At 40.6% G+C, this 22091-nt stretch overlaps 1 protein-coding gene across 2 annotated transcripts in view; it reads right to left on the bottom strand.

Moving 5' to 3' along the window:
* Positions 1-22091, bottom strand: part of LOC138763787 (protein Hook homolog 1-like) — a 98178-nt gene that overhangs the window by 42208 nt on the left and 33879 nt on the right. For both annotated transcript variants that reach the window (XM_069938518.1, XM_069938519.1), the window contains exons 3-8: positions 21592-21664; positions 21001-21051; positions 19852-19984; positions 13560-13627; positions 11539-11586; positions 10324-10407 (exon numbers count right to left, since the gene is read on the bottom strand). In XM_069938518.1, the coding sequence (XP_069794619.1) occupies positions 10324-10407; positions 11539-11586; positions 13560-13627; positions 19852-19984; positions 21001-21051; positions 21592-21664 (457 nt within the window). The remainder of the gene's footprint in view (positions 1-10323; positions 10408-11538; positions 11587-13559; positions 13628-19851; positions 19985-21000; positions 21052-21591; positions 21665-22091) is intronic.

Genomic DNA, 22091 nt, shown 5'->3' with positions numbered 1-22091 from the left:
CGTTCAGAATAGAACCAGAGAACATTACTGCACAGAAACAGGCCTCTTTGGCCCTTCTAGTCTATGCCAAACCTTTTTTTTTTGCATAATCCCACTTACCTGCACCCAGTCCACACCTCTCCATAGCTCTCCCATCCATGTACCTGTTCAAATTCTTAAATGTTAAAATTGAGCCCACATTCACCACTTCAGATGGAAGCTCATTTCACACTCCCGCCACTCTCTGTGTGAAATAGATCCCCCTCATATTTCCCCTAAACTTTTCCCCTTTCACTCTTAACCCATGTCTTTGGTTTGTATCTCTCATACTCTCAGTGGAAAAGATCTATCTACTGTACATTTACTCTGTCAATGCTCCTCATAATTTTAAATATGTCTATCAAATCTCGCCTCATTCTTCTACACTCCAGGGAATAAAGTGCTAACCTGTTAAACCTTTCCCTGTAATTCAGTTTCTGAAGGCCAGGCAACATCCTAGCAAATCTTCTCTGCACTCTTCCTATCTTATTGATATTTTTCCTTTAGTTAGGTGACAAAAACTCCACTTAATATTCCAAATATGGCCTCACTAATATCTTATACAACTTTACAATAACATCTCAACTCCTCTACTCAATACTTTGATTTATCAAGGCCAAAATGCCAAAAGCTAACTACAACCCTGTCCACCTATGGCGCCACTTTCAGGGAATTATGTATCTGTATTCCAGATCATTTGTTCTACTCCCCTCCTCAGTGCCCTACCATTACCCTGTATGTCCTTTCATGGACTGTCCTTCCAAAATGTTACACCTCAGGCTTGTCTGCATTAAATTCCATCTGCCATTTTTTAGCCCATTTTGTCCAGATCCTTCTGCAAGCCTTGAAAATCTTCTTCACTGTCCAAAATATCTCCAATCCTTGTGTCATCTGCAAACTTGCTGATCCAATTTACCACATTATCATGACCACATTGATAAAGATGACAAACATCAATGGTCCCAGCACCAATCCCTGCGGCACACCACTAATCACAGAACTTCAGTGTGAGAAGCAATCATCCACCACTACCCTCTGGCTTCTTCTGCCCAGCCATTGCTGAATCCAGTTCACTACTTCACCATGAATACCTAGCATCTGAACCTTCCTGACAAACCTCCCATGTGGGACCTTGTCAAAGTCTTTACTAAAGTCCATATAGACAACATCAGGCATTGCAGTCGTAGGTCAGTTGCCTATAGACAATAGCCTATCCTTCAACAACTTTCCTTATAACTTCCTCAAAAAACCCTACAAGACTGGTTATATATGGCCTACCACACACAAAGCCACATTGACTATCTCCAATCAGTCCATGGCTATCCAAATACTTGTATATCCGATCTCTTAGAACACCTTCCAATAATTTACCTATTACTGATGTCAGGTTCACAGGCCTATAATTTCAAGGGTTACTTTTGGAGCATTTTTTAAACACAAGAAAAATGTGAGCTACTCTCTAATCATCTGGCACCATATCCGTGGCTAAGGACTTTTAAAATATTTCTGCCAGAGCCCCTGAAAAATTTTACACTAGCTTCCCTCAAGGTCCGAGGGAATATCTTGTCAGGCCCTGGGAATTTATCCACCCTTGTTTACTTCAAAAGAGCAAGCACGTCCTCCTCTTTAATCTGTGTAGGTTCCATTACCTCACTGCTGGTTTTCCTTACTTCCCATGACTCTGTGCCCTTTTTCTGAGTGAATCCTGATGAAAAGAAAAACATTTAAGACCTCTCCCATCTCTTTTTGGCTCCATACAAAACAACCACTCTGATTTTCAAGGGGACCAATTTTGACCCTACTATCTTTTTGTCCTTAATATACTTGTAGAAACCCTTACGATTTTCCTTTACATTGTCGGCCAAAGCAACCTCATATCTTCTTTTTTCCTTTCTAATTTCTTACTTGAGGTTTTTCTTGCATTTTTATACTCCTGAAGTACCTCATTTGCTCCATGTTGCCTATACCTTGTATATACCTCTCTCTTCTTCTGAACCAGGTCCCCAATATCTCTCAAAAACCAAGGTTCCTTATGCCTTCTAACCTTGCCTTTGATCCTGACAAGAACATACAAACTTTATACTCTCAAAATTTCACCTTTGAAGGTCCTCCACTTAGCTTGCACATCCTTGGCTGAAAACAACTTATCCCAATCTATGCATTCTAGATCCTTTCTCATTTCCTCGAAATTGGCCTTTCTCCCATTAGAATCTCAACCCTAGGCCCAGACCTATCCTTCTCCATAATTAACTTGAAACTAATAGCATTATGATCACTGGACCCAAAATGTTCCCCTACACATACTTTCACTTGTCCGGTCTAGTTCCCCAATAGGTGATCTAGTATTGCACTTTCTTTAGTTGGTACCTCTATATAGATAGAGAAAATTTTCCAGAACATATTTGACAAACTTCAAGCCATCCAGTACTTTTACAGTATGGGAGTCCCAGTCAATATGAGGAAAGTTAAAATCTCCTACTATCACAACCTTATGTTGCCTGTAGCTGTCTGCTATCCCTCTACAGATTTGCTCCTCCAATTCTCATTGACTATTAGGTGGCCTATAATACAATCCCATGAGAGTGGTCATATCTTTCCCATTCCTCAGGTCTAACCATATAGCCTCAGTAGACGAGCCCTCTGGTCTGTCCTGCCTGAGCACAGCTATGATATTCTCCCTGACGAGCAATGCCACTCCTCCCCTTTCGTTCCCCCCTGTTCTATCACGTCTAATGCAACAGAAGCCCTGAACATTGAGCTGCCAGTCCTACCCCTCCTGCAACCAAGTTTCACGAATGGTCACAATGTCATAATTCCACTTGCCAATCTGTGCTCTAACCTTGTCTACCTTCCCGACAATACTCCTTGTATTGAAATAGATGCACCTGAGAACATTATTTCCACCACATACATCCCATTGACTTCTAACATTATATGCAATTTTCACATCATCTTTTCCCTCCTCCACTCCCCTACCTGCTCTGGCACTCTGGTTCCCATTCTCCTACAAATCTAGTTTAAACCCCCTGGAACAGCATTAGCAAACCTTACTGCAAGGTTATTAGTCTCCCTCCAGTTCAGATGCAAATCGTCCCATCGCAGCAGGTCTCACCTTCCCTGGAAGAGAGCCCAATGATCCAGAAAAATGAAGCCGTCCCTCCTGCACCACGTCTTTAGCCACATTTTAAGCTGCATTATCCTCCTATTTCTAATCTCACTAGCACGTGGCACGGGTGGCAATTTTGAGATCGCAACCCTGGAAGTCCTGTCCTTCAACCTAGCACCTGACTCCCTGCTCTCCTTGCAAGAACTCCTCTCCCTTCCTACCTACATCATTGGTAACTACATAGACCACGACATCTGGCTGCTCATCCTCCCTCCTGAGAATGCTGTGAACTCAACCTGAGCATGTTAAAACTGCTCAGAATTTTGCCAATCCAATTCTCTAGTTCTTAAGTCTGGTTCATATTTCTTAGTTTCTCAAGGGTAATACTATCATATGACATATTTAATGGATTGGGGATTTCACCGTTGTACAGAGTTGAAGTGACTGCTACAACTTCGTGTGCCATCATTTTTTATTTTATAAAGCACAGTAAAAAATAACATCATTTCCAATATTAAATTTAGCCATAAAACTTTTGTGTGACCTACATTTAATGGGTACAACAATATCAGGATCAGAATTTATTGTCATGAGGCATGTCACGAAATTCACTATTTTGTGGCAGCGTCACCAGTGCAAACATTTCTATAAACATTTTTAAAAAATAAAAATAGTACAAGATAAAGAAAAAGACAATGTGAGGTATCATTTGTGGTTCATTGTCCATTCAGAACTCTGATGGCAGAGGGGAAGAAGCTGTCCTTGTGGTACATATGAAGTTGTAGCACCATACATAGCTAACTATCTTCTCAATATCTACTATACATTTGCTCTCATCCCTAAGTGATGCAACAAAAATCTGAAGTTCTGAAGAAAGGTGTAATGGAGGATTTAGACCATGTTGAGTACCAGTAACCTACTTTGAGAATAATGTAGGAATCAGCAGTCATAAGCTAAATTCCACCATGGGGCCCAGAGATGCAGTTATCTGACAAAAAGACATCTGGTACCAAGAACGTTTAATCTTCCTGCTTAATCATGCTGAAGTTTCAGACTCTCTGAGGGGTGGCAACGTCTCTCAGCAAGAAGAAGAACTTCTAGAGTCCAAACAACGTCCCGGTCGGGGGAGGTGGAGAAGTTGCTACCGGCGCCCCAACAACCTACAAGTGTGCGGCCGTTGCCTCGCTTCGGCAGTTGGGACCAGTCCAGGCGTTGATAAGTATAATTGGGAAGGGCTTGCATATTGTAGTTTAGATTTAGTAATAAAGATTTGTATAAACTGAACTGCTCTCGGTGTGTGTCTATTTTCTTTTGGTAGCTCAAACACTGACCAATCTAAAACGAACAAAGTGAGAGGTACAAGTTTACCCAGGACAATTGGCGCTGCAAGCAGGGTTGGTCTCGAGATGTTTCGCCAAAAGAAAGAGGTGAGCCCTGAGCAGTTCTTGATTCCAGGATGGACTTCCAAAGACGATGGATTTGGCATGTTGGTCAATACCTGTCTTTGTTGGGACCACCCATTAGTTGGGATGAGAGGTTAGATCCATCAAGTGCACCTCTGGGAGAGCGGGTTGCCACTCTCCTTCGAGAAAGTAACTTTCCTGATAAAAAGCGGATGCTGATGGACGGTTTTTGGCTGCTGGCCACAGCCTTGCGCTATGCCGTTCAGCGTGAAGCAGAATTAGTTCAGCGAGAAGTAGAATCCCAGCACAAGAGAGAGCAACTGGAGGAGGAGATAGAAGCCATGCGACAACGCTGTTCCATGATGAACGAGATTGTTCGCACCAGTCAGGACCGAACCAAAGAATGGGAGGATTGGCATGTCCAAACGATCTGCCGTAATATTAAACTCCGGCAGCAGCTCTGTGCAGATAAGGAAAAGCAAAGGGTAGAACCCGATCCACATCGTATTCGTGCCAAGATAAGGAATAGTGACGATCCTGATGTAATTGATGATTGGGATGGGATTATCTGGTATGATGACAATGGTAATAATGCAGATACCCCCCAGCATGTGTCTGATGTACTCCTCTCTCCACCCGCTGTTCATGCCCGCCCTGTAAGGCAGTGGACTTCCCAAACAGACTGAGATGGAGAGGGGTGTGATGTAATGGTAGAGATCGAAGGGATAGATGCCCCAGCCCCCCAAATGGACCCAGGGGACATCTGGTACCAAGAACGTTTAATCTTCCTGCTTAATCATGCTGAAGTTTCAGACTCGGCCTCCTCCTGTCCACTGCATAGAGGGCCCTGTGGGCCAAAGTGGGAACAGGGGTCAGAAGCAGTCAACAATATGTGACTTCTCTATAAAAGAGCTGGCCGCCATTCGAGATCGATTTAGGCAAAAGACAGGAGAAACTCTGGCGGCCTGGCTCCTGCGTGTCTGGGAACAAGGAGGGGGTAATGTATATTTAACCCCTGAGGAATTGTTGGGATTATGAACATTGACTACTGATATCTGGGTCACTGCTGAGCTACGTGGTAGAATGAGAGGGGTGGATTACTTACTTGCCACTCTAGGGAATACCCTGTTATGAGTATACCCGTCACCAGTAGATTGGGATTTACATTTGCAGAACAATTGGGGCACCCCAGAGGAGGATATAGCAGTTATTCATCAACAGGCCCTGGCCTCTGCCTTGTATGCAGGGGGTTTGATGCAGTGGGTACATGGGGGGAGCCCTGACGAAGAGATGTTCACAGCCAGAATGCATACCTGATTGGTTCGTTCCGCCCAACCCACTGTACGGGGACTGGTTCTGTCCGTAACTAGTCCGCTAATTGGGCACCCTGTGTCTGAGGCGGTGCACGCCTTATCTGGGCTTCGAGAATTAGAGTTGGGAGGTAAAATCCACTCACGTACAACCCAGGTTAAATCAGACAAGGAGGATGAAAGGAGAGGGACTGCTGCTGCTAATAACGGACCGACAAGAAAGGACCTTTTTCTAACCTTGTTAAAGTTAGGTGTACCTAAAAGTGATATTGATGGGAAACCTACTGCAGTCCTTTATGCCCTTTATAAAAGGAAGGCAGGGGAACATCATCCCCAGCTGCTGAGTCCTCCTGGTCCAGCTGTGCCTTCTGCTCCCACTGCTGCTCCCACTGAGCCGGCCATTAATCTTTCTTCTCATTTGGAGCGGTTTCTTACAATGCTAACGGGTTCCCATAAAGCATCACGACATTGGGAGATGCCAGAAGAAACTTTCAATCAAAGGGTAATCTCATGCTGGAGTCACGAGGGATATGCTGGAGAATTTATCATTCAAATACAAACTCCACGTCCCCCCCAGCCCCCACTCCCCCCCCTCACAAAATGGAGTTTCTTTTCACAGAAAGGTGTCTGGATGCAGATCAGATCTTTCTCATCCTGGCTTCTCCAACACCTTATCCCATTCCAAATAAATGATCAGTGGAAGGAAAGTAAAAACACAGAAATACTGGAGGAACTCAGCAGATCCCACCTTTCCGGCCTTAGCCCTCCTTCAAGGTACCAGTTGGAAAAGCATATAGACAATAGACAATAGACAAAAGACAATAGGAGCTGGAGTAGGCCATTTGGCCCGTCGGGCCAGCACCGCCATTTTAGATCATGGCTGATCATTACCATCAGTACCCCTTTCCAGCCTTATCCCCATAACCCTTAACTCCGTTACCCACAAGAGTCTTATCTAACTCTCTTTTGAACATAGTCAGCGAATCCGCCTCTACCACCCTCTGTGGCAGAGCATTCCACAGATTCACACTTCTCTGGGTAAAAAAATGCTTTCTCATCTCCGTCCTAAAGGGCCTACCCTGTATTCTTAAACTATGCCCTCTAGTGCTCGTCTCCCCCATCATTGGGAACAAGTAATCAGACTTCACCTTGTCTATCCCCCTGATGATTTTATATACCTCAATCATGTCCCCCCTCATCCTTCTAAACTCCAATGGATACAAGTCCAGTTTTCTAGCCTTGCTGCATATGACAACCCTGCCATCCCTGGAACTAACCTTGTAAATCTGCGCTGCACACCCTCTATAGCTAGTATGTCCTTCCTCAAGTTTGGAGACCAGAACTGGACGCAATACTCCAGGTGGGGTCTCACCAGGGCCCTGTATAACTGCAGAAGGGCGTCTCTGTTCCTATACTCCAATCTCCTCTTTATGAAAGCCAACATTCCATTTGCCTTCTTCACAGCTTTCTGAACCTGCATGCTAGCCTTCAGTGACCGGTGAACAAGTACACCCAGAACCATTTGCACTTCCCCACTCCCTAGCTTGTCTCCATTTAAATAATACTCAGCTTTCCTATTACTTCCCCCAAAATGAATAACCTCACATTTGTTCACATTGAAATTCATCTTCCATTTAGCCGCCCACTCCTCCAGCCTGTCCAAGTCCCTCTGCATTTTCCTTACATCCTCCTCACACCCCACACCGCCACCCAGTTTAGTGTCATCTGCAAATTTGCTCATGTTATTCACAATCCCCTCATCCAAATTATCAACATAAACTACAAACAACTGAGGACCCAACACCGATCCCTGAGGCACTCCACTCGTCACATCCTGCCATTCTGAAAAAGACCCATTCACTCCAACCCTTTGTTTCCTATCTCTTAACCAATTTCCTATCCATGTCAGCACCTTACCTCCAATACCATGCTCCCTGATCTTGCCCACTAGACTCCCGTGCGGTACCTTATCAAAGGCCTTCTGGAAGTCCAGATACACCACATCCACTGGCTCTCCCGAGTCCACCCTCTTTGTCACATCCTCAAAAAATTCCAGAAGGTTAGTCAAGCATGACTTACCCTTAAGGAATCCATGCTGACTAGCCCTTACACTATTATTACTGACTAAGTGTTCTGCTATTTCTCCTTTTATAATGGACTCCAATATCTTCCCCACCACTGATGTCAGGCTAACCGGTCTATAATTTCCTGTTTTCTCCCTCCCTCCTTTCTTAAAAAGCGGCACCACATCAGCCACTCTCCAATCCTCAGGGACCTCCCCGGAATCTATGGAACTTTGGAAAATGTCGACCAGTGCCTCCACAATTTCCATAGCCACCTCTTTAAGCACCCTAGGACGCAGCCCATCAGGCCCTGGGGATTTATCAGCCCTCAGTCCCAACAATTTACTCATAACCTCCTGCTTCTGGATCCGGATATCCATTAGATCCCCTACCTCCCCAGTAAAGTTCCCCAAGTCTCTTGGTACCGCATGACCACTACCCCCTAACTGACTATAACCTATATCCTCCTTGGTGAAGACAGTTGCAAAGTATTTGTTAAATTCCTCTGCCATCTCCTTGTTTCCGGTAATAATTTCACCCTTGCCCATTTTCAAAGGGCCAATTTCTTTCTCTTCACATAGCCTCTGCTACCAATAAAGGACGCTTAAGAGCTCAAACCCAAACACATCATAGCAACCCTCTTAAAAGGCTCATTCCACCTCTGTAGCATAGTAGCAGTAGTTTGAACCTGCTGCAGGGTGTACTAAGACTCAGGATCCTCACTGAGCATCTTCCAAATCCATGAACTCTACTACCTGATGGACAAGGGCAGAAAAAGCATGAGAACATCAAGGTCACCCACCTTTCTGGCTTGGAAATATTGTGTTGTTCCTTCTTTTGCGCTGGGTCAAAATCCTGGAATATCTTCCTTAACAGCACTATAGGTAAACCTGCATCTCGACAACTGCAGCAGTTCAAGAAGGCAGCTAATTACCACCTTCTCACGGGCAATTTAATTTAAGCAATTAAACAGAGGCTTGGTCTGCACAAGCCACACCCCTTGAATGAATATATTAAAAAATGCATGGAGTCGCACAGCAGGAAGAGATCTTTTCGATCACTGAATCCGCCAATCACCAAGCATCAATGTCATTACTCCCACTTCTAATGCCATTTTATTCTCCCCACATTCCCATCAACTCCCATCAGGTTCTACCACAAACCTCAGAACAAATACTAAGAGCAATTTACAGTGGTGAATAAACCTATCAACCTGATTTTGGGGTGTGAAGGAAAGCAATGCACCAGGAAGAAACCTGTAAAACTACAGAGAGAATCAGCTAACTCCACATGGACATCAGTAGAGGTCACTGGAGCTGTGTGGCAGGAGATGTGTCATCATACATCAATAACCAACCACAAAATGCCATTAACCCTCCAGTGGGAAACCAAAAAAAATGTATTTGTATAGATCGAAGCTACCCTTCAACACCTGCAACTCTTCAATGCATTTTTGACCATAGCTCCTTCCATAGAACACTACAGCACAGAAACGGATCCCTTTAGCCCTTCTAGTCTGTGCCAAACCATTTTTTTTTGCCTAGTCCCACTGAATTGCACCCAGTGCAAAAGCTTTTTTCTTAGCAAAAGGGAATTGTGTCCATTGAACTTTCCCACGTGTGCTGGAAACTTGGGGAGAAATTCATTTTCCAACGTATTTATGAAATGGATATACAGTTTGTTTTGCTGTCAGGCCATGAAAGCAAATTTCTGAAGTAGTTTTCACCATGAACATGCCAGACAATGCAGATAATGCAATGAATGACAAATTCCCATCCCAGAGTGTCTGGGATATTCATGAATCCAGAAAACATTGTACTCTTCCCCTAAGCCCTCTGCTTTCTTTCATTTTCCATGGCCACACCATATTCACTTTCCCCTTTCTCCAGTCCTATCGAGATGAATGAAGCTATCATCAGGTACAGGAATTTTCCTTTTTCCATCCACTGGTCAATCAAGACCTTGAATAATCAGAATCCAACAGTACAAATATCAACCAGATTTCTGCACCTCTTCCTTAAAAATTCAACACTACAATTTTAGGTATTTCTTAATAGCACACAAGCATAATTCATCAAATATTCTTCAATCTCATTAGATGATAAATACAAATAAAATACATAGGCATTCCATTATTCCTTTCAAATGCTCATGTAAAGGGGAACCAGTGTATCATATAGGCACTGAGCAAGTGAAGAGACAAGCTATGACTAAAGTTCTCCCACCCCTAAAAAATCCATTCCATTCTCTTTTATAAATTTTAGTGAGTGCACGAGGTTGGTGTACACATAATTATAACATGACCCTTTTCTTTCACATCATTAATCAATCTGAAATTAATGCTGTTTGATATCAAACATTCTAAATACATTGGGCCATTCTCCAAATGCAAATCAAACATTAGTTTTTTTTTGTACACTGACTTGAATATCCAATTCCTGGCACCGTTGTGTCAATTCCGCCTTCTCAATCAAGGCCTCACTGAGGTCTTCCAGGGCTTTTCGCAGCTGAAAACACAAACTTCATATTAGTTCTTCACTTACAAAAAGACAGATGGTTTAGGTCATTCACAAATGGTGGATAACATTAAAATTCACATGCTCAGTCAAAAAATATTTTTAGTATAAAAAATATTTTTTTTGTAAATCTAAGAGAAAAAAACTAATTGTTTTTATACTTTGGGCTACAGCTCTGTCATTCATTTGAGATTTCTCATAGATTCAAGATAAAGAGAAATTTCCCGCTTGCTCAGCTTTTGTGCATAATTAAGATTCTAATCGTTCATGCATCAAAAACAGAAACTACAAATGTTTTGTGCTTCATGTCTCCCTATGGTTGAAAATTGTGTATCATTTGTACTCACTTTGACATTTAATTAATTCATGCTATTTCCTTGAAACCCAATTACAAACTCAAGTTCATTTTAATAGGCTAAAGATTATGGACTGCAACCTAGGCTCTGAATACGGAGGACAAGATTTTAAATTTTAAATAGAATTGTATTTATTGTAGAAAAATGTACTTCTGACTTCCTCACAATTAGTTGCTCTGCTCACGTTGCCACTAATTACTTCAATAAACTAAAGGTATGGCCATCCTCTACCTCACCTTCTTCCCTGCATCTACCATTACTAGATCTTTCACAGTTTCATGAACAGCACCGACAATCTCCTTGTTATGGATCTCCTTCACCAAAATAAAATATTATTTTACATTTCCTCTCCTTCAAGCTTTTATTCTACCAAGTAGAGTGCTCTGAAATATTTTCTCTTGAGTTTAGAATTGCTTTAGGAATGCACTACATCCAGTTTAACCATTGATTATTGAGAACCTTGCTTGCTGACACTTTTTTTAATCAATTCATTCAGTTCTGGTTTGCAGCACTCTATTATTCCTTGACAAAAGTCAACACTGTCAATTCTTTTATAAATCTTACATGTTTAATAATAGAAGCAGTTATAGTGAATAATAAATATTAATTAATAATAAAGTTTATTTAACTTGGAAAATATATCACTGTATCAGTTTAAGGAATAGTGAAAACCCAAACTTGTTTGAATCAAGTTTTTGAAAAATATTTTCATTAAGGATGCAAGATTCAAATGTAAGCCAAGTAAAATGCGATAGTTTCTAGTTACCTGTTCATCCAAATTTCCAGTTTCGCCCGCCAGTTCCTTACTCATGAGCTGCAATGGAAAATTAACCAATCAATGATCTCCTTCACTTTGACCTTCTTCCAATCCACCTCCATTGAGATAAGCATAGCACAGTGATGCAGTAAATTGTGCTAGTGCCTCACAGCTTAGGTGACTCAGGTTAGATTCTGCCCTCTGGTGCTGTCTATGTGGAGTTTGAACCTTCTATGATATGTGGGGGGCTCTCTCTGCATGCTCAAGTTTTCTGCCACATCCCAAAAACATGCTGATTGGTTAGATAGGTGGTTTCTGTAAATATCATTAGGTGGGTGGCAGGGGGACTCAAAATTGAGTGGATGGACATGTAATACAGAATGGATTAATGAGAAATCAGTAGGGGATTATGATTAATAGGATGGGTTGAGAGTCAGCATGGACTTGATGGGTTTAATGTCCTCCTATGTCATATGAAAATATGATAAACAATTTGCAATATTGGACACAAGGTATTGCACTGGCAGCCATTCCTTATAATATTTACATACTATTCTCTTTGCAATATTGAACACAAGGTATTGCACTGGCAGCCATTCTTTCTAATATTTACATACTATTTGAGGAAACCCCAAAATAGATGCAGCTAATCTGAAATATGCTAATTAATGAATCCTAAAATATTTTACATTTCATTTTACTTGCCAAGCAAGCAGCAGGCAATCAATATAAAATCCATAGATCTGGTTGAAGAGAATTCATCTGTTCTTTTAAAAGTGGAAAACCAGTTTATTTTTTTGAATTATTGGTGATTTATTATTGCTTGTTTATTATTGGACAAGCCAATTCACAGACTTAGAAATACCTGTCATGCCAAGCCTCTGCCTGGAGGCCGGCTATAAGTGTGGAGGGAAAAAATAAACTTACCTTTCATGGACCAGCCCTAAAAGTCTGCTCTTTCATTGCATTTATGTTGAGTGGCCTCTCGTAGCACTCTCCGGAGTCAATGGAGGCGGGGCGACTGGTGCTATAGCGCCACCCGCAAATCGACATCATTAATACATGCCAAACCGTTGTCGTTTTAATAATCCCACTCCTGCATCTCCGTTACATCATCAGCCCACCCCTAGCCAGCCACTTACAGCGGCATTACATTCATGCTAGGCGGCAGAGCGCTGACCCTTTCCCCAAGAGGGATTGCAGTCAGCGCCTTGGAGCCAGCCATGATGCATTCATGGAGGTGAGTCTCCTGACATAAGGGCGGAGAATCTCTGCCTTTACACTCGGGCTTTTTGACTGTATGACAGGGCCTAATGATATTTGTTTCCAATGGTAGTAACTTAGTCATGATATTTGAATCTTTGAATTTTTGAAGAAACATGCTCCTCTCTGGATATCTTTGCTATTATCAATAATACTTTATTCTAAGTTAAAACACAAAATGCTGAAGAAGCTCAGTAGGTCAAATAGGGCCCTTTATGTAACAAAGGTAAAGATACAGAACTGACATTTCAGGCTTGAGCCCTTCATATATCTTTACCTTTGCTGAGCTTCTCCAGCTTTTTGTGTTTTTACTTCAACCACAGTGTCTACAGAATTTTGTGATTTACTTTATTCTAAGTTCATTGCCTTAACTTTCAAGGGTATAGTGTCCAAAACAATTGAAAATACTTTTTCTTGAATCTTATTTTCACTACACCAGGTTATTGCCAATATAGTATTTTCAACCTTTTAGTGATAGTTATTTCTCTACTATAGTTAACAATCATGCACTATTTCATAATAATATTGTACACAGCATAAATTTCCTCATTATTTTTTCTTCCACGTGGCCATTACTGACACAGACAGCATTTAGTGCCCAGCATATACCAGTATGTTGCCAAGCCACCTAAAGAATCAACCACACATCCGGGAGGATGTTGCATTTTGATCCAACAAGGCAAGAACACGTTTTCCCTTTCCTCAGCTGCTTAAGGCTATTATATTCTAAGAGCACTGTCTATACACTTCGATCTATGCTTCCTTACTTCTTGAATGGCAGTCATGACATTATGTTGCACAGATTCTTCCAGCGTCATAATATTCTGGATTTGCTCTGTAATTAAAAGTTAAATATTTTGAGCTATTAAAGTTAAAAAAAACACATCTCTTGAAATGTTTATCATCATCAGTCACTGAGAAATTATTTTTTATGTTTCATTTGTATTATCTATGCAAAAATTTATTTTTTTTGTAAAGGTGAAGAAGATTACTGATAGGCAGTGAATGTTGCAGTGTACTTTCATCGATTTTAGTAATACAGTAAAAAACCCTGGTATCTGGCACTTATGGATACCATGCAAGTGAATTTTCTAAGTTCATTGCCTTAACTTTCAAGGGTATAGTGTCCAAAACAATTGAAAATACTTTTTCTTGAATCTTATTTTCACTACACCAGGTTATTGCCAATAGAGTATTTTCAACCTTTTAGCGTCGCGTGGATTGGCAAACTAACGGCGGGGCACACCAATTTTAAACTTCCAGATTTTTTAGCAATTTATTTTCTGCGATTATTTTTGCTGGTTGCTTGAGGCTGCCAGTAGCTGTACATTTAATAAGGTCCCTAATGGTAGGGTGGCCCAGGAAATTAAGTCACATGGGATCTGTGGTGAGTTAGCATCCTGGACGCAAAATTGTCCTGCCCAGAGATGGCAGAGAGTAGTGGTGGAGGGAAGTTTCTCTGAACTGTGACCAGTGGTGTTCCAATGTATGCAAACAACAGCATGTGGCCTAATTTGCAAGTTTGCAGCTGACAAGAAAATTGAAGGAGTTGTGGATAGTAAGGAAGGTTGTCAAATGATATCAATTTGTTTGAGAAATTTGGGCAGAGAAATGACAGATGGGAGGTGTTGCATTTTGAGAGCTCAAACGCAAGAAGAAAGAATCGAGCAGACGTCAGGACCCTTAGCAGCTAAGGAATCTTGAGGTGCAAGTCCATAGTGCCTTGAAATTTGTAGACAAATTGGCAAGCCACATTGAAGCTATACAAAACTTTTATGGAGAACATCAGGAGTATAGTGTGCAGTTCTGGTAGGAAGGACATGGAGGCTTTGGAAAGGATGCAAAAGAGGTTCACTGAGATAGTGCCTGGATTAGGGAGCATCGGCAAGAAACAGTTTACTTTGGTGTGACAGAGGATGCAGGGCAAACTGATAACAATTTATAAAATTACAGACTGGGTAGATAGTTCAGTGTCTTTTTCCCAAATATAAGAGTGCACAGCTAAGAGGAACAAGTTTTTTTTTAACACATAAAATGGTGGGTGCCTGCATTGTACTGTCAGAGGAAGTGGTGTAAACAGACATAGTATTAACATTTAGGCAGACACATGAACAGGCATGGAATAGGGGAATATGGATCCCGTGCAGGCAGAAGGAATTAATTTGACTAATATCATGGCCATTGTGGTCACAATGGGTTGAAGAGTTAAGTTCCTGTGCTATACTTCTCGGTGTGAAAACAGAACAGTACATCTAAGTAAACTTCTTCTGTACCATTTACAAAACCTTCACATCCCTCCTGTAATGGGTAACAAGAATTGCACACAGTATTCCAGGTTTTACTTACCAAAGTTTTACTTAGCTGTAACATTACTCATTTACAATAAACCTAATGCCCTCTCCAATGAAGGGCAAAAGTACCATATGCATTCTTTATCCCCTGATCTACTTACGTGGCCATTTTCAATGGGCTATAGTCCTGGATCTCTTGATCCTTCTGCATATCAATGCTATTAAGAGTCCTGCCATTAATGATATACATTCCCCTCACAGTTGATCTCCCTGAGTGCTGCACATCACACTTATCCAGATGAAATTCATCTGCTCTTTCTCTGCCATTATTCATAATGGATCTACATCCCTGTTGTATTCTTTGATAATCATCTACACTGTCCAAAACTCTAAAAATCTGCAAGTCATGTATGTGTATTACAACAATAGGGGTCTCAACAATGATCACTGCAGAAAATCACTGGTCAGTCTCCAGCACAAAAAAAAACCCTTTCACCATCACCTTCCGTCTTCCATGGGCCAGCCAATTTCATATGCAAACAATCAACTCACCATGGACCCCATGCATCCAATTTGCCTCCTTTGTCAAACACCTTACTAAAGACAACGTAGACAATATCCATTGCCCTAATCTCATTGACCATCTTTGTCACCTCATCAAAAATATCACTCAAATTGGTAAGACGTGACCTGCCCCTCACAAAGCCATGTCGTCTCTCCTTAATCTGGCTACGGCTTTCCAAACGTGCAGAAATCCTATTCCAAAATGTCTTTTTCAATGGCTTCCCTGCCACTGATTTAAGGCTTAATGGCCTATAATTTCCTGGATTGTCCTGTTTTTGCTTCTGGAATAAAGATGCCACATCAGCTACATGCCAGTCCTCTGGGACTTCTCCACTGAAGATGCAGATATCTTTGTCAAAGCCCCAGCAATCTCTTCACTTGCCTCTTTCAATAACAGAGGCTATATGCCATTAGGTCCAGAGGAGTTATCCACCTTAATGCCTCCTTAAAAGACTCGACACACCTTTCTCTTGATATCAAAATGCACTAACACAAGTACATGTCCATGTACTTCTTGGTAAACACTGGTGCAACATACTTATTTAGTACTGTGCCGCTATCCTATCCCTAGTTATGCATTTTATTTTAACACAACTTGAAAATGCCTTGGAATTTTCTTTAATCCTCTTCTCCTTTAGCCCTTCCTACAATCTTTATATTCCTCCACAGCCCTGTCTGATTGTAGCTTCCTGAATCTTACAAATGCCTTATTTTTCCTTTTTAACTAAGTTGATGTACACTCCTATCATTAACGAACTTGCCATGCCTAACCTTCCTTCGCACTGGAACAAGCTGGTTCTGTACTCTAATGAATTGGTCCTTAAAGAACTGCCACAGATAGCAAGGAAGGTTTTCAGGGATTACAGAGGGATTTGGTTTGTCTGGAAAATTGGGCTGAAAGATGGCAAATGGAATTTAATGTAGACAAGTGTGAGGTGCTGCATTTTGGAAAAAAATGATCAAAATAGGATATATGCTGTTAAGGGGAGGGCATTGAGGAATGCAGAGGAATGGAAGGAGTTGTGGTACATCGTTCCTTGAAGGTGGATTCCCATATTGACAAGTATGTTAGCCTTCATAAATCATAGTATAAGAGTATAGGAGCTGGGAAGTGATGCTGCGTCTGTTTAAGGCGTTGGTGAGGCCAGGTTTGGAGTACTGTGTTCAGTTCTGGTCTCCAAATTATAGGAAGGACATAGATAAGGTGGAGAGGATGCAGAGAAGATTTAGCAGGTTGTTGCCTGGCTTAAAATACCTAGAGTACAGAGAAAGATTGAAGTGGTTAGGTCTTTATTCATTGGAACGTAGGCGGTTGAGAGGGAATTTGATAGATGTGTTTAAAATTATGAAAGGAATAGATAGACTAGATGCAAGTAGATTCTTCCTCCTGAGAGCAGGGGAGATTGAAACAAGAGGACACAAGTTGAGGGTAAGGGGCCAAAATTTTAGGAGAAACATTAGAGGATGTTTCTTCACTCAGAGAGTGGTGGCTGAATGGAATAATCTTCCAGAGGAAATAGTTGAGTCAATATCCAAATAGTCAATTCTTTCATTTAAGAGGAGACTGGATATATACATGGATATGAGGAGGTTGGAGGGTTATGGGTGGAGAATAGGTGAAAGGATCTAGCGGAGTTGTTTGAGTGAACTGGCGTGGACTTGAAGGGCCAAAATGGCCTGTTTCCTTGCCATAATATGTCAGTTGTGGGTTTGCCTGATAACAGCTGCACCAAGTTTACTCCTTCCTGCCTCATATTTAAACAGGTCACAAATTGCCCTCCCTCAGTTTGGTCCTTTTTCACAAGGCCCAAGTTTATCCTTGTCCATAACAATGTTGAAACATAAGAAAGAGTTATTACTATTCCCAATATGTTTCCCAACTGAACTCCTCACTTGGCTGGGTTCATTTGTCAATACAAGGTCTAGTATGGCCCCCTTCCTGGTTGGGCTACCTGCATGCTGCTTCAGGAAACTCTCTTGCATGCACTACATACATTGTGCCCTAAGCTGCTAGCACAAAGAATGCTCCAGTAAATATTGGGGAAGTTAAAATCTCCCGCCTTTTACTTTTGCAACTTTCCATAATCTGTCTTCATATTTGTTCTTCCGCCTCCAACAAGCTATTGGGAGGCCTATTGTATCATCCAATCACAGTGATTTCACTTTTCTTATTTCTGATTTCTATCCACACTTCATCAGTCATTAGATCCTCTCTGACTGCAGCTTGTGACACTCCCCTGATAAGCAATGCTATGACTCCATCCTTTTTATCTTCTCTATCTTGTCTAAAACAATGAAACACAGGAACATGTTCCATGCAGGATAACAAAGCAAGTTACCATATATTTCAGCATCTAATATGACCTTCAGATAAGACGGGTCCCCCATTTCATCCTGAATTTCATGGTTTTATCATATGTCGGGTGTATAAGACGAATGTGTTGACTGGGCTGGTGCCACGTTGACTGAGCTGTTGGACGTGGCCGGAAGATGGTTGTTATCATGGAGCCTCCAGAAAAACAAAGAAAGTATGAATCAAGTTTTAAGTTAAGAGTCAATGAAGTGGCCAAGGGATCGACCAACCGAGCTGCTGCGAGGACATTGGACATAACCGAGAAGATGGGAAGAGAGTGGAGAAAGAATGAAGATGTTTATAAGAAACAATGCTCAATGAGAAGAAAGAATTGACTCAGTGGAATTTCTTGTTTATTTTTATTAAATGACAACATTGTTTGACTGGTTTAATGTATCTTAGATTTTGTACTTTAAATGGATGGGGGGGAGGTAGGGAGGATGGGATGGGAGGAGGAAGGGGGGGAGAAAATGACACTGTATATATTTGAAAAGGAAAATGTATGCATCATGGTCAATGTGGTTTATGGTGTGAAAAATAAAAAAAAATTTAAAAAAAGAGAAGAGGAATAATTCGTTGGCCAGAGTTGGAAAATCACATTGCAGAATGGGTATGTGAACCAGGATGGCTATATAGTCACAAGAAATAAAATCGGAGCACATGCACTGAAGTGGGCAAGGTCAAATCCAGAACACAGTGAAGATTTTAAATGGCTGGTGCAGCCGCTTCATGAACAGGAAAAATCTGGTAATATGACAAACAACAAAAATTTCTCAGAAATTAACAAAAGATCTTGATAATAAAGTTATCAGTTTTCAGCAGTTTATTATACATCAGCTGCAGAAAAACCAGTTCCCATTGCCAAAAATTGGACTAAGCTCCCATCAGATTCAGACTGGGACCCATGTGATGACGGTGTAAACAGTGAGACTTTGGCTCACTGTTCTTTGGCTCAGACAATGATTCTAGCCCCTTTTTTCCCACTGGCATCCCAGTTCATTGGCCATTCAGTATCCTGCATAAAGAAGTCATTTTTGCTGTTCCCACTGGGCCTGTTTAACCGGGACACTACCTGCTTTCGCATCACCCACAAGTCATCCCCAGGGGTCGAGGCCGTCAATCCCCAGCTTTATTTTGCGTGCTTTAACACTGGCGTGCCAATTGACTCACTTACCCAATGGACCTTTAACTTGTAACTTGGCCGTCAAATCCTGGGACAAGGTGCCAGTGTAAAAGAGGCTAGTGATAGTGATTTTGAAGGATTTTAGATTTTTATTTACAATTTCTTTCTAATATACCAGTAGCTTAAAAATTTGTTGTAGGATGGGTCTGAATGGGTTATGGAACCAATTTTGAGTAGAATTTTAAGGTCACGTTTTTGTATCTGGCTTATAAGACGATCCCTGATTTTGATGTGTCTTTTGGATGCTTCAGAATTTGTCTTATACGCCGAAACATATGTAGTAATTTTCATCCATATATGTGTCACAGTTTGAAATCCCAGTTAAACAGCAATTATCATCTCATGTTACAGTGAAACTGATAGACTTGGAATATATTTTATACACCAAGAAGGAGTATCCAGTGATTACTGTAGCAATTGTGCTCTTTGGTGGAAATGTTCCTTTACAGGAAGTACAGTGACCACTGTACTGTGGTCAAAAGCTTTTATCTGGGATTTCATAAAACTTTCAGGTGGAGATCAGGATTGGAGATTTTTCCAATAATTTCTTACTCCAGCATTAATTAGAAAGGGAAATAATGTGTATTTTTTTCTAATATTGCTTAAAAGAAGTACATTTAACTTATTTTAATACTAGATATTGATGATTCTCAGTTGAATTTACCTACCCTCTTTCCTCTCACAGTTTACTGCACATCCCAAAATCAGTTGCATCAATCTGCCAAGTTCCACTACGTCCACATGCTCTACTATCAGACTCAAATCTGGGTGAAGAGATTCTGCGACTTGTTGGCCAAGTACCTGTAAATGTTTTCAGTTACTTATAATGCATTTTTTTTCCTTGTGCATGTGAAATAAATAATTCTCTAATGACATTTGAACAGATGATTCTCAGTCTATTTCTATAAATACAACTGAATCTAGAATTAAACCATCCAGATAATTAAGATGCAGGATTAAATTGCTAGTCTGTACTACATTAGTTGAGTTCAAATATCAAGACAATAGAGTATTAAAAATGGCTCATTAAGTTAATACAGACAGATTGAAAAGCAGTGAACAGCTGAACACCATGCATGTGTGAACATCTGGAGGAAAAGACCAGACACAGATGAATTAACCATAGCAATTTAGACTCACAGACAAAAATTAGCTACTTGAGTGATGTACTGGAGAAAAAGAAAGGTCCACAGAGGATAACTTATAGGGATGGATAATGAGCAATTGCAGAAGCACTCAGTTGACAATATTATTCTCAATCTTCTGAAGAGAGGGGAGCGGAGAGGGGGAAGTGGGGAGTGGGATTACGAAGGAGCAAATTAGGAGACTATCCCATTAAGAAACTGCTTGGCTTTATAGTCAGATCTACAATGAATCATTCAGCCTGACTGAATACAGTGTCCATGTTGGAAAAGCACTCCACACAATATTTTACTGGAAAAATGACAGTTTTACAAGGGGCCCTAAATATACAGCAGTGTAATCTTGCTGCTAGCAAACTTCTAAATGGTATCACATTTCAAGGAAAGGATTTCAGATATGCTGGTTTTTGGAGGGGCATGCATGCTTAATGTGGCAAGATGAATATGTACACGTGTCACTGAGGTGGGTGAGGGTGATGGAGGAATGGGGACAAATATGCACTTTGGGTATGATTATGTACATGGATGGCTTTGTTTATTGGTCCTTGAAAGTCTGTGAAAACTAAAATAAAATATTCAAAAAATATGTAGACATGAGGATATTTTCTTGGATGGCTGCCCTATTTGTACTTCCCCACTCGCACATGCCAATACCATAATAACTTAAAACCTTACCTCATGATAATAACTGAGAACAATCTGCAGGATTTTCTTTAAATTATTCAACTATGGAGAATAACATACAGATATTAAATGCATAAATCTTTACAGTCTATTGTCAGGATAAACTTTAAAGTTCTAAGTCATGGCAAATAAAACATTAGTTCAATAATAAGTACAAAAATATAGAACCAGCATTTGATTTATTTTTAATAAAGTTTGATAATTGATCTTCTTACACTAACAGTGAAATTTACTAGGATTAGTAAGTGTGCATTTAACAGCTTATTAAAAGCCACAAAGTATTTTTCATTCAAAATCATTCATGTTTCTGTATTTTGTTAATAAAAACCAATGTTTTAGCATCATAGAATTAATCCTAATGTTCAGAGAAACTTGAATTAAGCCAAACACAATTTCTAACAAATTAATTTTAACATTTTCCATCTTAGAGCTGTTAGAGAAGAGATTTGAATCTACATTTTAAAATCATTTTCTCAGATAATGTGGGGATCAAATTTTAATCTGTAATAATAAAAATCATATTCCATGCCTATGGAACATAAAACTTTGAAAACATCAGCTTCGTAGCATTCAGTACCGTACCTTCAATCTAGAATTCTCACCCACATCACTTTTTATGCGATTCAACCATGATTCATTAAACCAAGATGAATCTCTACAAGGATTGCAGAAAAAAAATTATACACAAAACAGAAAAATCACAGCCATTCTTTCCTAACTACAAGGATTAAATATTTCCCAATCTGCTGCTTCAGTATTTTTTCTTGTTTTCAGACACTTCTGTAAGAAACCAGCAAATAACTGTTGCACATGAATATCTTTACACATTGCCATGTGTATCGTCATGTCAGGGCTGATTAAACGTTCATCCAGAAATCCAGAACTTGGCATTCGTGAGGAGCTTATGGACAGCAGCAACCTTCTCAACCATTACAAATCAGCAACTGACACGCGCCCTAACAATGGTCTTTCGTTTAGAAGCTAAGACAAAATTATAAGTTCCACATTAAAGTTGCCAATTGCTGTGGGTCATAATCAGATTGTTCTCCACCACCTCCATCCCCCTCCCATCTATATCTTCC

The sequence above is a fragment of the Narcine bancroftii genome, chromosome 5 (genome assembly GCF_036971445.1).
Source record: "Narcine bancroftii isolate sNarBan1 chromosome 5, sNarBan1.hap1, whole genome shotgun sequence".
Taxonomy (NCBI): domain Eukaryota; kingdom Metazoa; phylum Chordata; class Chondrichthyes; order Torpediniformes; family Narcinidae; genus Narcine; species Narcine bancroftii.
The sequence above is the reverse complement of the archived record's forward strand: the minus strand, read 5'-3'. Positions and strand labels throughout refer to the sequence as shown.